The sequence below is a fragment of the Podarcis muralis genome, chromosome 9, assembly GCF_964188315.1.
Source record: "Podarcis muralis chromosome 9, rPodMur119.hap1.1, whole genome shotgun sequence".
NCBI classification, from domain to species: Eukaryota; Metazoa; Chordata; class Lepidosauria; order Squamata; family Lacertidae; genus Podarcis; species Podarcis muralis.
Genome location: NC_135663.1, coordinates 9122647 through 9137064, shown reverse-complemented (window position 1 = coordinate 9137064; position 14418 = coordinate 9122647). Strand labels below are relative to the sequence as shown.

Here is a 14418-nt window from a genome sequence, read left to right as displayed (position 1 = left end):
GCCCAGAGTGGGTGGGGAAGCCCAGCCAGATGGGCGAGGTATTTAATAACAACAACAACAACAACAACAACAACAACAACAACACAATCCTTTTCAAATGACACAGCACAAACAACAGTGATCTGATGTGCCAGCACTGAATGCATTGAAAAAAACACCTCACTGCATGAATAGCAGCAGAGGGAGTCCCCTGTATAGACATTTCCCTTTAGGATGATGGTTAGTTTCAGCCTTTCAGCTACAGTTCAAAAACAGCTTTTTGGAAGTCCTGTAACCCTCTCCCCACATTTCAGCATGCGGGGAGAAGGGAAGAAAGCGAGCTCGTCAAGGAGCAGAACCAGCTACGTATGAGGAGGTGAGAATAAAATAGGAGAGAAGGAGACGCCTGCAGGATTGTCTGCAGTCAGCAGAGAGCTTCCCGGGATCCATAAACACAGAAATGGAAGGCTGTTGCCCCCACCCCACCCTTTAAGTAGTCAAAGGCAATTAAAATTAAATGTGGCATGCTTAAACTCTGAATACATCCAGGCTTCTCAGCTGTTGTCCTTTGTCCCTTTTCCAGAGTCTACAGCCTATGGAAATGCAATTCCATCCATTGGTGGTGGAAAACAGTATTTCCCCCTCTCTTCATTCTCTCCCACAGATCAGTCCCAGCACATCCTCTTTAGCTAATTAGGAGCTCTGCTAATAGCCAATAATAGTAAAAAGGGGGAAGAAGAAGATAAGAGTGAAAATGCTTACGCACAAGTTTTTAAACTTGGAAGCAGCCATTGATTCCAGTGGAAGAGCCAAATAAGTACTCCAGAGTGCAGCATAAGGGATTTTAAAATTGTCCTGATTTTGTTTCTCAGACTCCTCATTTCTGCTACAGTTGCAAAACGGTTACATTGTAAGGTTTTGCTCAAGAAAGCACATCGTATTCTCATAAGGAAGCATTCCAAAACATATAATTAAGCAAAAGGAAGGCATTTTTTTTTAAGTGTTACAACTTTTTAGCAGAATTCCCAGAGGGAGCAAAAAAAAAAGTCAAGAAATCAGGTCTGCTGGACCACCCAAGTCGATCCCATCAACCTTACTGGAGTTAACTTGCATGTGTCATCTCATTCACGTTATCAGAGCTCATTGCAACTCGTGGTCTCTCATAACACGAGAACTTGTGGACATCAATAAAGCTGGATGCTGAAAGATTTGGGACAGATAAAATGAAGCACCTCTACAGTCGTTGCAGAGTTAGACTGTGGAACCCCATCCCACAGGATAGCCACCAACTAAGATGGCTACAAAAGAGGATTGGACAAATTCATAGAGAAGAGACAGTTATTGGAGGTTCTAGCCATGATGGCAAGAAGAAGAAGAAGAAGAAGAAGAAGAAGAAGAAGAAGAAGAAGAAGAAGAAGAAGAAGAAGGAGTAGTTTTATTTATACCCCACCCTCCCCAGCCAAGACCGGGCTCAGGGCGGCTAATGTCAGGTATAAAAACAATTGATTAAAATACAACATAAAAACAAGATTAAAATACAACATTAAAATGCAGCCTCATTTCAGTGGAAGCCCAGATCAAAAACTGTTTTGGGGGAGAAAACATCAAATCTTCACCAAGGCCAACTATCCAGACTGGTCCTACATGGGCCAGAAAAAAGCCAGGGAGGTCCCCAAATAGGAGTTCCATCACAGAAAGAGAAAGGAAAAAGGAAAGAGGGGAAGGGGATCAAGTTGATTCCAAGTCAAAGACCAGGCGGAACAACTCTGTCTTACAGGCCCTGCGGAAAGAAATCAGATCCCGCAGGGCCTTGGTCTCATGAGACAGAGCGTTCCAGCAGGCCGGAGCCAGTGTTGAAAAGGCCCTGGCTCTAGTTGAGGCTAATCTGACTTCCTTAGGGCCTTGGACCTCTTTGTTGTTGTTGTTTAGTCGTTTAGTCGTGTCCGACTCTTCGTGACCCCATGGACCAGAGCACGCCAGGCACCTCTGTCCTCCACTACCTCCCGCAGTTTGGTCAAACTCATGCTGGTAACCTCGAAAACACTATCCAACCATCTCGTCCTCTGTCGCCCCCTTCTCCTTGTGCCCTCCGTCTTTCCCAGCATCAGTGTCTTCTCCAGGGAGTCTTCTCTTCTCATGAGGTGGCCAAAGTACTGGAGCCTCAGCTTCACGATCTGTCCTTCCAGTGAGCACTCAGGGCTGATTTCCTTAAGAATGGATGCGTTTGATCTTCTTGCAGTCCATGGGACTCTCAAGAGTCTCCTCCAGGGTGTCGCTATTTATGGACCTTAAGGTCCTCCGCAGGGCATACCAGGAGAGGCGGTCCCATAGGTACGAGGGTCCTAGGCCGTGAAGGGCTTTAAAGGTCACAACCATCACCTATGGCTCTGCTCCACCTCCACAGCTGGAGCCAGCAACGTTGCTGGAAACTGCAAGAAAGGGAAAGGATCTTGTCCTTGGGTCCTGCTTGCAGGTTCTCCACAGGGATCTGGGTGGTCACTGTGAGAACAGGATGTTGGATGAGAGGGGCCATTGGCCGGATCCATCAGGCTCTTCTTCAGTTCTTGTTCCACCACTTTGGCTACCAACTTGGTGCCAACTTGAATAAAACATTGGAGGGCAAGGAAGCCCTGCCCTGCACAACCAATCGCACAATGTGGTGCACAGACACATAAGGCTATCCTATGCATCCTTTTCTTGGCAGTAAGTCCCAATAAAATAAGCAGGATGTACTGCTGATGTAAGGGACGCGGGTGGCGCTGTGGTCTAAACCACTGAGCCTCTTGGGCTTGCCGATCAGAAGGTCGGCAGTTCAAATCCCCACGATGGGGTGAGCTCCCATTGCTCGGTCCCTGCTCCTGCCCACCTAGCAGTTCGAAAGCACGTCAAAGTGCAAGTAGATAAATAGGTACCGCTCCGGCGGGAAGGTAAATGGTGTTTCCGTGCGCTGCTCTGGTTCACCAGAAGTGGCTTAGTCATGCTGGCCTCATGACCTGGCAGCTGTCTGCTGACAAATGCCAGCTCCCTCGGCCTATAGAGCGAGATGAGCGCGCAACCCCAGAGTCAGGGGTACCTTTACCTTTTTACTCCTAATGTAAACATGCTAAACATGTAATGGCATTTTTTTTTATTCCCAATTACTTTTTCTTTCTTTCATTTTTTCTCACTCTTTTTTTATATATATATGAAATTCTCTTAATAAAATATTAATTTAAAAAATGTAAGCATGTTTAGATTGAACGAGAGAGAGAGAGGGAGAGAGAGAGAGAAAATCTATGAAATCTAATAGCCTAATAGTCCTGGAAGTACATTTCCCTGTTCAGCCAGAGATGACAACTCCCAAGGGGCCACTTAAAATTCCCCCGTTGATTCAGAACTTAAAAGGGTCTCATTTATCACCCCAGTATGTCTGGTTCGGCCTACAGGGAGTCATCAAGGAAGCTTCGCAAGGCCTCTCCTAAAGGCAGCTGGCCAATGTCATCCCGCGAAGTTCGAAAGCCAAGATCTTGTCAGAAACTCGTCAGTGCTATCAGAATTCTATCACCTCCCGGCTCCACATGCCAGGCAGAATGAGAGAGCCGAGAGCAGAGAGGGCTGAGCCAAAAGGGCTTTGCAACACAAACTACCCTGCACACATCCAAGATTGTTTCTTCCCTAACCGCAAAAGCTAAAAATACGTGGGGTTTTTTTATTGTTAGCAATATGTCATCGGATGATGCATGAGAATTGCTCTTTGCTTTAAATTATATATGAGCATGAAAGATGTAGCTCCATAATTCAGCATATATACATACATATATATATATATATATATATATATATATATATATATATATATATATACACACACACACACACACACACACACACATATATATATATATATATATATAATTCTTCAGTTTGGATGCCTAGAAGTCTACTTTTGCCACGCAAATCCCTCCCTCCCAGATGGCGAGGTGCCATAATCAGATTCGCTGGATGACTGTAGGCCAGTGGTGGCTGGTATTGCTGGGGCGAGAAGCACAGAGACCAACAGGAAGAGAAGGCAGATACAAGGCCAGTCAGAGACACTCCCTGACTGTGGATAAGAAGGCAGAGAAGTGAGGACTGAGTGAGGTCGATGCGGTAGTGCCCCAATCACCCTAATGGTGTAGATGCTGTAAGCTCCTTGGGGCAGGGGACCATGGCCCTGATTGTGTATTGCCGAGCATATCGGTGCTTGAAGAAAACCACAACCATTTAGCAGTAAGAGTGTCACATTGATGGAGCCTGTGTAGACAGGTGCCTCGCAAAGGGGAGGACACACATTAGGTCAGTGGACCAAGGAGACCAGTCTAGTCCTCTAAATGTTATCCTTGTGTCTCCTTCCCAAAGCCCAGGAACCTTCTGCCCAGCTTAAAGAGGCACGATGTTCATGCCCCCAACATCAGGACATCAGTACATCTTGTGTGTGACATCACCCCCCACACCATTGCCCTCACAATCTGGTGCCTCTGGCCCTAATTTTGCCTCTACGAAATATTTCACCGCACGCCACTGACATTAAGCCACAGACTATGGGTGCTTTCAGGAAAAGGGGAAAAAAAAGATATGCCTATTTGTTTACAGGGATTTGTTGTGGGTGATTAGCAACGGAGGAGAAAATTGGTTCAGTTAGAATGTGAATGCGAATCTACTTAATTTGCACTTTCCTCCCAAATTTGCACTTCTCTGAATTTTGCGATGCAGCTCGCCAGTCAAATAGCACACACAAAATTGTCTACATTGTGGGGAAGAATGGATAAGGATGCAAATACTGACAAAGGAAATGTGTTATATTGGGAATATTGTGTTTAAAAATGTGTATTTCAAATGAAATTGCATGCCAAAATGTGTATGCTAGGAGAAATTTGTGCAAATGCGGAGAAATGCCACAGGATCATAATGAAAAAAAATGGCAATTTCCATTCCTGTTTGCATCAGAATTATTTAACACCCCTATCCATGGCATATAACCTCTGAATATGATGGCCCAAATTTAGCTGTTGTGACTTGCAGCCAAGGAAGGACTATGTTTTGTCCAGTTCCCTTTTAAGACAGCTGGACTGTGTTTCTGTCAATTGGCCATCCTTGTCATAGGACCATAACGCTTCAGAAAACTGGTCCTTTTTGCTCCGAGGCCACCTAAGAATACGAGGAGCTGAGCTGTCAAACTGGAGAAGAGCTCAGAGCGAAAGGTCACGGAAAGAGATCGCAAAAGCTTTGAGGCAGCCTTTTGAAGTGTTTGGGATGCGAGCTTTCGCCTGCTAGAAGAGCCACCAAACAGGTTTAAACCTCCATATTAAGGGGTCAAAGGCACCAGAGATTTCGCTTTCAAGGACTGGCTGACTTGGCAACTTATCTCGCCCTTCCCCCTCCACACTGCCCCAAGACGATACGGTTCCAGTTGGCAAGCGCTGAATGAATACAAATCTGAAAAATCCACAGACATTTCAGGAGCATTTTCTTCCCTGCTATGGGGAAAACAAGATGCCAGATTCACACATGGAGGGAAATTAAGAAACGGTTACGAGAGCCTCTGTTACAAGCCCATAGGCATTTCGTTAGCTCGTCTGCCCACACACAGCCTTGCAATAGTGTTGACAGCTACCAAAGCTGGAAGTGAGAGTCCCCAGCTCTGAGCACAGCTGCCTTGTGTCAGGAGCCACCAGAGCTACATGTTTTGAGCATTTCCCTAGACGGAGAAGGACCCCAAGGCACTGGACTCAGTCCGCCTGCCCATAATTACATAAGAACATCAGAAGAGATTGCTGGATCAGGCCAAAGGCCGACCAGCCCAGCATTCAGGTTTAAATACAGGTATCTGCCCTATTATTATTATTATTATTATTATTATTATTATTATTATTATTATACCCCACCCATCTGGTGGGGTTGCCCCAGTCACTCTGGGCAGCTCCCAACACATATAAAAACCTCAAACATTAGCAACTTCCTGATACAGGGTTTCTAAAAGATGTCTTCTGAAAGTTGTATAGTTATTTATCTCCTTGAAATCGGCTGGGAGGGTGTTCCACAGGGTGGGTGCCACTGCCAAGAAGGCCCTCTGTCTGGTTCCCTGTAACTTCACTTCTCACAGTGAGGGAACCACCAGAAGGCCCTCGGAGGTGGACCTCAGTGTCTGGACTGAGCTATAAGGGTGGAGAATTTGTAAAGGTTTCATTGTGATAAGATGGCCAATCATTTCCTGTATATGTATAATATTCCACAATCAGTTCTGTCACCTTTTTTAAAAAGAGATTGATAATTTTGGCATCTCTAAAGTCTGCTGGGATTTCTTCTCTTTCCCAGATTTTTTCGATGAGCTTGTGAAGTTGTTGTGTAAGTTCAATTCCGCCCGTTTTGAAGATTTCGGCAGTTATCCCATCAGGTCCACTGGCTTTGTTGTTTTTCATTTGTTTAATAGCTGTACACAACAGCCTTTACCAAAGGTGTCATGGACTTTGAAGACACTCGAATTCAGGACACAAGGGAGAAATGTGCTAGGAGGAAGGCATGCTTGGCAAATCCACACCGTGATCAACTCCCGCCTGGAAACCTACGTCCCCACTGTGGAAGGACATGTGGATCCAGAATTGGCCTGCACAGTCACTTACATACTCATTGTTAAAACTGTGTTTATGGAAGACAATCTTACTTGGCTATGAATGATCACCAAAGAAGAAGAAGAAGAAGATGTATAAGATTTCCCCCCTGATTTTCTCGCCTGCCTTCCATCCATCCATCCATCCATAGTAGACTGACACAGTTCCAACATGTATCACTACAGTGGTACCTCGCAAGACGAATGCCTCGCAAGACGAAAACTCGCAAGACGAAAGGGTTTTTGGTTTTTTGAGTTGCTTCGCAAGACAAATTTCCCTATGGGCTTGCTTTGCAAGACGAAAACGTCTTGCAAGCTTGTTTCCTTTTTCTTAAAACCGTTAATACCCAGGGTGCATTGCTTGAAGAGGTGCAGTTGCACGCGGTGTGGTAGCCTTTTTTGAGGTTTTTGAAGACTTTGGTGATTTTTGAAGCTTTTCCAGAACTTCTTTTGAAACCGTGTTTCGCAAGACGAAAAATTCACAAGACGAAAAAACTCGCAGAACGAATTAATTTCGTCTTGTGAGGCACCACTGTATTACTTGCCAACTGGGGTTGAATATCAACTACATGGTGATTTATTTATTTTATATTTTAAGAAAAAGGTCTCACAGGGTGATAAAGCCATATTAGTGGTAAATAGTTCTATCTTGTGTTTAATATTTTGAGTTTGTGTTTTAATATTTTGTTGGAAGCTGTCCAGAGTGGCTGAGGCAACTCAATCAGATGGATGGCATATAAATAATAAAGTAGTAGAAATAGTAGTTAGTAGTAGTAGTATTTTATATACAAACTACAAACAAGATACAACTGAATGGTCTTACCTGTTTGAATAACGTCTTCTTTAGCAGCCTGGAAAAATAAACAATAATTTGTTTTATTCATTAACTATACTCACATACAGATCAACTTTTGGCACTCAGGCACTCCAAGCGGTGTACATATAAAACAATTATTGAACTGATATTAAATGACAGAAGAGTGGCAAAACAGCGAAACCAAATCAATAGTCCAACAATCAAATCGCCAGCAGGGTGTAGTGTGGTTAGACTACTGGACCATAATCTGGGGGAACCAGAGTTCAACCCGCCCCCCAACTCAGCCAAGAGGCTCACTAGGGCCAATCACTGCCTCTCAGGATAAAATAAGGAAGGGGGAGAACCAGGTACACCACCTTGGTCTCCTTGGAGGAAAGGCAGGAGATAAATCTAATACATAAATAGAAATTCAAAAAAGGAGTTCCATAATCGGGGTCTTGAAGGGGCTGTCACAGAAAAGGCCCTGTTGCTTGCGGGAGCACCAGTCTAGCCTATTTCGATGGTGGGAACCTCAAAAGAACCTCAGAGTAGGCTGCAATGGAAGCAGCCCTTCAGATGTCCTAACCCCAAGCCACTTAGGGGATGGAAACGTGTTCCTCTCTAGTTGTTGCTGGACTTCAGCTTCCATTAGCCCCCCAGCCAGCGCAGCCAATGAGACAGGGAGGATGGGAGTTGTAGTTCAACAAGATCTGGAGGTACACAAATCCCACACCCCTGCTTTATTAGGCAAGAAGAAGCACTTTGAATTGGACCAGGGAACTTTTTTGCGGGTGAGTGGGTGGGATGATGCTAATGCTACTTTGCTTCTGATCATGATGAAGATAGCCAGTGTATGTTTCTGGGAAAGTAACAAAGCAAGGGCACCCAGATGCTGGAATAAGTAAGGACCATCTAGATCAGCATTGTGATTCCAGCAGGGGCCAAGCAAATCTCACAAAGCGGAGCAAAAAAAAAAAAAAAGGTGATAGAATCACAGAATTGTAGAGTTAGAAGGGAACATGAGGGGCCATCTAGTCCAACCCCCAGAAATGCACGAATCTTTTGCCTGACGTGGGACTCGAACCCACAACCCTGAGATTAAAAGTCTCCTGCTCTCCTGACTGAGCTACTTATTGCCTGTTTTCACCCCTAGCCAGTGGAGGCTGCTCCCCACCAGCCTCAGTCTGTCCTCAGCTAGCCCTCACCTGTCTCAGCCCAGGGGACGGCCATCAGCTTCCTCTTCCTCAGTCTCAGTTTCGCACCCATGGAACTCACCAAAGAGGATGGTGGGAACCAGACCAGAATTAGGTGGCTCTACCCATCCCTGGCTCTTGCTCCACCAACCACCGGCTTTGGCGCCATCTACTGTTGGCCTCCCAGACTTCTTCCCTACCAGTTCCCAATCACCAATGTCCCTAGCAATTTGTATTCAGAAATATACTATTTTTGTCCACTGAGGATCCATGCTTCAGAGCAGTTGCTATGTTTGCAAAGGACAAACTAGTTGGTCTAGCCAGCTTATCCTACACTGTTCTACCTCCTTCTGCCTTCCGCAACGCCCCCCCCCCACTGCCCCACATCCAGGGACGGTGCTGCCCTTAAGTGAATAAACAGCTGTCACCCAGTGCACTAATAAGACTCCATAAATAATAAGTTTCACATAAACAGCTTGAGCTAATAAACCCAGATTTCTGAATGGGCCATTCTGTAACGCTGCAGTGCTGCGCCAAAAAATTAGAGTCTGGTGGCTGAAGAAATACTTTAAGAGCTAATTAAACCCACGATTCCTGAGGGATGGAGGGTGTAGGGGGAACAAGCAAACATGAATCCTGACAACTCTCCAGGGACACAAAGCCAAAGAAACCAAGACAAGTGGCAGTCTCTCTCTTTTTTCTGCCCTAGAACTGAGCTAGCAGAGAAAGGAAGTACAGTTAGATCTCTGAGCGAACAGGTTTTGCAGGTGCGGAGAGTGCTTCAAAAAGCCCGCAAAACCTATTTGATCAAAGATGACAGCAAAGGGAGGGAGGGAAATGAGTTTCTGGGAAGTGACGGCTTTATTATCATAGCAAATCTGAAAGTCTGTTGCATCTCATACCTATTTGCATTCACAGCAACCAACATGCAGCGAAATAACCCCAAGTTCAGGAAAATTAACAGCAACCAGCAAAAGTACTGTCTGGGGCAGGGCCTCCATCTCACCCCCAGGATTGTGGGTGTCTGCCGCCATAACATGGACTTGCGATATCACACATCAGCACATAGTGTGTGCGATGTCACACATGATGTGGAACGCCGTGTTGCATTTTCGGAGAGGGGATCCCTTCCAGCTCTACATATCTATGATTCTGTGATCTGGTTGGTGACCGTGAGAATAGGATGCTGCGCTAGATGGACCTTGGAACTGATATAGCAGGGCTGTTCTGATGTTCTTAGGTATCAGCTGTAACTGAAAAGAGCCTGTGAGAAAATTGCAAGGATTCTCAGATGAGTGGGAAGAGGAGCCCTTTGACTTGAATGAGCTTTTTTAAACTAAATTTTTTTTTAAACCATTCCATGAAAGATGGGAAGAGGAAATGAAGAGTCAGGTTGCAAAGGTTCATCCATGCTTCCCAAAGCACAAAGAAGAGGAATGTGTTGAATGCGTTTTACAATGGAACCAACCTGGGCCGCCCAGGAGCATCTCACCTTTGAGTGAGGATGCTCTCTGACCTCTGGTGGCCTCTCTAGTAAGCTAAGGATGCAAACATCTCCCAAGAAATAATGAATCCTTTGGACCATTTCCCTCGTGGGAAAAACAAATTCTGTGCCAGCCTTGAGGCAGGTGGGATGACCTGTTTGCTCAGGTCTGTATATCTCTGTGCCATGGGCAATGTCTCCAAGTTTTGTTTTGTTAAAAAAAATATTTTTATTAGCAATCTCAACATAACAAATTATCAAACCATATAATCACATACATTATTCCCCCCTTCCATCCCCCCCCACCCCTCAGCACGTATTATTCTCTGCATGTTATAAAATTTTAGATATCCTTACATTATCTATCTAACATGTTATCAACCAATAAATTTGTGTATGTTTATTCAAAACCTGCCAGTTCATTTTGTTGTCTTTTTAAATAATTTGGAAAAAAGCTCCCATTCTTTCTTAAAGCCACAGTTGTCCTTATCCCACAATTTATATGTCAGAATAGCCAACTCTGCATAACTCATCAGTTTTTCTTGCCACTGTTATTTCATTGGGATTTCCTCATTCTTCCATGGCAATGTCTCCAAGTTTTGTTACACTGGGGCGAGGAATCAATTATTTTATTATTTGTGCGAACACTGGAGTGCATCTCCACTGTGTCATACTTAGAGTACTGAAGTTCCATTGGCTTCAATGGGTCTACCCAGAGTATGAGTACTGCACATCGAGATCCAACCTGGTGTATGCACAATGTTTTTTTAAGATAAGCAGTCTCATGGATTTCAGCTGGGCTACTCTAAGCACAACCAACATTGCACGCCAAACCATGACTACGCAGTCCTATTGAATTCAATGGGGATGACTCTCAGGTATGTGAACTTAGGATCCTGACCTAAATTGGGTCCCAGACCTTTGGTAATCTGCTATTTATTTGTTTGAATGAACTGTATATGCCACTTGATTGCAAAAAGGAAAACAAAAAACCCTCTAAGCAGTTAGAAAATTGCCAGTGAAAGAGTGTTAAAAACAGGTATTAAAACATCCAGAAATATAATTAAAACCAACAATAGACTAACAAGGCTTGTGTTTTAACCTCAGCTTCCACGTGTCCGGGTAGGCTTGCCTAAGCAAAAACGTTTTAAACAGGAGCTGAAAAGAGTACAGAGAGGGATTCTGTCTTCTGTCAATAGGCAGGGAGTTCCGAAGGGCAGGTGCTGCCAGGCTAAAAGATCTTCAGCCTTGGTCTCTACTTGACGGATCCCAAAGGCATCATAACTCCCTAACAGAGGGAAAGTATTCAGTGGGGGAGTTCTCTTGCGCAAGCCACAGTGAAGAGAACGGGAGCCACGGAGGGGCTCGTGTAAGAGAAGCCCCCCCTCCCACCTGCGGAATTGCACACGGAATGAACGCTTTCACACGCACACGCTCGCCCCAGAGAAACGAATAAGAACATCCCATCCCCATCACCCGCTGACTCAGTCCCCCAGGCTAGAGGACAGCAGTTAATCTGCACAGCAGCCTCTTCACCTTGGGCTGCTAAGGAAGAGCTGCTAAGAATCTTGCAATTTAATACTCACAAGCCAATCCGTTACACACACACACACACACTCACACACACGGAAAAGAAAAGAGAGAGAAAGCCGTGTTAGCAGAAGAGAAAGTTGGAAACAAACAAAGTTCTTCTATTACGCTACAAATTAGAACCTTAAGGCAATTCTGGGCTGCTTTGCCAAGCAGTAATTCCGTGCAGGAGCCAGGGATATCATCACACAATCAAAACGTTTTTCCTTTTCTTTTCTTTTTTTGAAGGCGGGGGGGAGGTGGCTGAAGAAAGCGGGTTTATAAAAAGCCACCAGGAAGAACGGAGTTTGGAAAGGAACAACAAAGTCTTCCCACCATCACCTTCAATCAATCAAGTAATAAATAAAGTAATAAATAAATGATAGTAATTAGTAGTAGATGGAGGTGGTGGTGGAAGGGATGTGCGTTGTTCCGCAGGCTTCTCGGGATATTCATGGACTTACTTGTTCGTCAGCTGAAGTCTTCAACTGCACCAGAGCCGCTGCTGTGAAGCACAATGACAGGAGAATCATCCCGAAGTGAGTTTCTCGAATGGAAAAAAAAAAAAAGGATGGATGGTGGATGATGGATATAGGACAGCCTATATATGCACTTTTTAAAAATAAAATAAAATAAATAAATGTAAGTTAAATGTTGCGGGGTGGGGTGCGGAATGAAAAATTGCACTTCTGAATGGAAAAAAAAAAGAAACGGGCAATTTTAATGTATTTATTTCAAGGAGCCGGAGGGAGAATTCCCTGATGGTCCTCTTTGGCGCTTTGCACAGCCCGCAGCGCGCGCGCTCCCGTCCCGGCTGGCAGCCTGCGCTCTCTTGCGAAGCAGCTCCTTCGCCGCGCAGGAGGAGGAGAGGCAGAGCCGTGGCGAGGGGCGGAGAAAGCCAAGGAGGGCGGAGGAGGCGGGGGAGAAGGGTGGGCGACTCCTGCCTGGAGGCACGGACCAGCCCTCTTTGAAGATCCCCTTCCTTCCTTCCCCTCTCCCGCTGCACGGGGTCTCTTCCTAGGCGGCCGGGAAAGGGCGAGAGCGCACAGCCTCCTCTTTCGCCAGCTCCTCTCATTGTAACCTGCTGGGCGCGCTAATAAAGCCGCCGCTCGGGAGTCCGCCCCTCTTGGCCACGCTCCACCTCTCCAGCCAGAGACATCCAGGAGTCCCTTCGACGCTCTGGCGAGGCGGGAAGCGCTTTTGGCTGCGCTCCGACGGGAGCGCGGGCACCGGCGCTCCGGAACAGGGGCGCACAGCTGAGCTGCGCCAGGCGCAAGCTGGCGGAAAGAGCGCGGGCCGGCCGGTGCCTGAGAGCGCACGGCGCGGGAGTCGAGGAGACCCGTGAAGCTGCAGATGGAGGGAGACGCTTTATCCCAAGTTTCACCTTTGGAGCACCTCGCTCAGCATTGCTTACCTTGACTGGCAGCTGCCCTTCTGGGTTTCAGCCAGAGGGCATTCTCCGGCTGTTGTGCTTGGAGATATCAGGGACTGAGCCTCTGCTATCTGCAAAAGCTGACGGTTCAACGCTGAGGGTGAAACCTGGGTCTGAAACCTTAGAGAATCTCTGCCAGTTAGTTTAGAGGTGGATAGACCAGTGCTTGCAGTATGTCAGTTGCTTGTGTTTCTTCACGCACGGCTTTTAGGTTGCTGGATCAGGCCATTCTCCCTTCTAGTCCAGCATCCTGTTCTCACAGTGGCCTCCCAGATGCCTGCGAGAAACCCTCATGCAGAACCTCAGGGCAAGAACCCTCTTCCCTCCTGGGATTCCATCATTGGCTCCCAGTACGTTTCCGAGCACAATTCAAAGTGTTGATGCTGACCTTTAAAGCCCTAAACGGCCTCGGCCCAGGATACCTGAAGGAGCATCTCCACCCCCCATCATTCAGTCCGGACACTGAGATCCAGCGCCAAGGGCCTTCTGGCGGTTCCCTCATTGAGAGAAGTGAGGTTACAGGGAACCAGGCAGAGGGCCTTCTCGGTAGTGGCACCCACCCTGTGCAATGCCCTCCATTCAGATGTGAAGGAAATAAGTAGCTATCTTATCTTTAAAAGACATCTGAAGGCAGCCCTGTTTAGGGAAGTTTTTAATATTTAATGCTGTATTGTTTTTAACACTCGATTGGGAGCCGCCCAGAGTGGCTGGGGAAACTCAGTCAGATGGGCAGGGTATAAATTATTTATTATTATTATTATTATTATTATTATTATTATTATTATTATTAACTGGACTTGTAGACATTAGCAAATGCAGACTTGCACAGATTTGCAGACATTTGCAAAGGGCCACACACAGATGTTAACTTCTGCTCTCTTTTACAGAATGGCGGTGGGGTTAGTTTTACCAGTTCACATTTCCTGCAAATAAGACCGTAAGGAGAGCCCGCTGGATCAAGCCAATGGCCCACCTAGTTCAGTATCCTGTTCTCACAGTGGCCAGCCAGATGCCTCTGGGAAACTGCCAGCAGGATCGGAACACAAAACCATTCTCGCCCGTCCTCCGTGGTTTCCAGCAATTAGTATTCAGAAGCATTGCTGTCTCTGGCAGTGGAGATATCTGTCCCAAATCTCCCAACATTCAGCTTCATTGAATTCCAGAGGTATGGGAGAGGAGGGAAAACTTTCCCCTCTTCCTCCACGCCATGCATCATATTATAAGTGATGTGAGCCACCTCTCACCTTTCTCTAAGCTAAAAAGTCCCAGATGCTGCAGAGTCCCCATTCACTCCAATATTCACTCTCCCTGCCCTAACCTTATCAGTTTCCCTGGAGATCA

The 14418-nt window shown here is 46.0% G+C and overlaps 1 protein-coding gene across 1 annotated transcript in view; it reads right to left on the bottom strand.

Moving 5' to 3' along the window:
* ADAMTS3 (ADAM metallopeptidase with thrombospondin type 1 motif 3) overlaps positions 1–12707 on the bottom strand; it is a 132723-nt gene extending 120016 nt beyond the window's left edge. The window contains exons 1-2 of the mRNA XM_028744059.2: positions 12110–12707; positions 7428–7455 (exon numbers count right to left, since the gene is read on the bottom strand). Coding sequence (XP_028599892.2) covers positions 7428–7455; positions 12110–12178 — 97 coding nt within the window. The 5' untranslated portion in view covers positions 12179–12707. The remainder of the gene's footprint in view (positions 1–7427; positions 7456–12109) is intronic.
* Positions 12708–14418: the final 1711 nt, after the last annotated feature.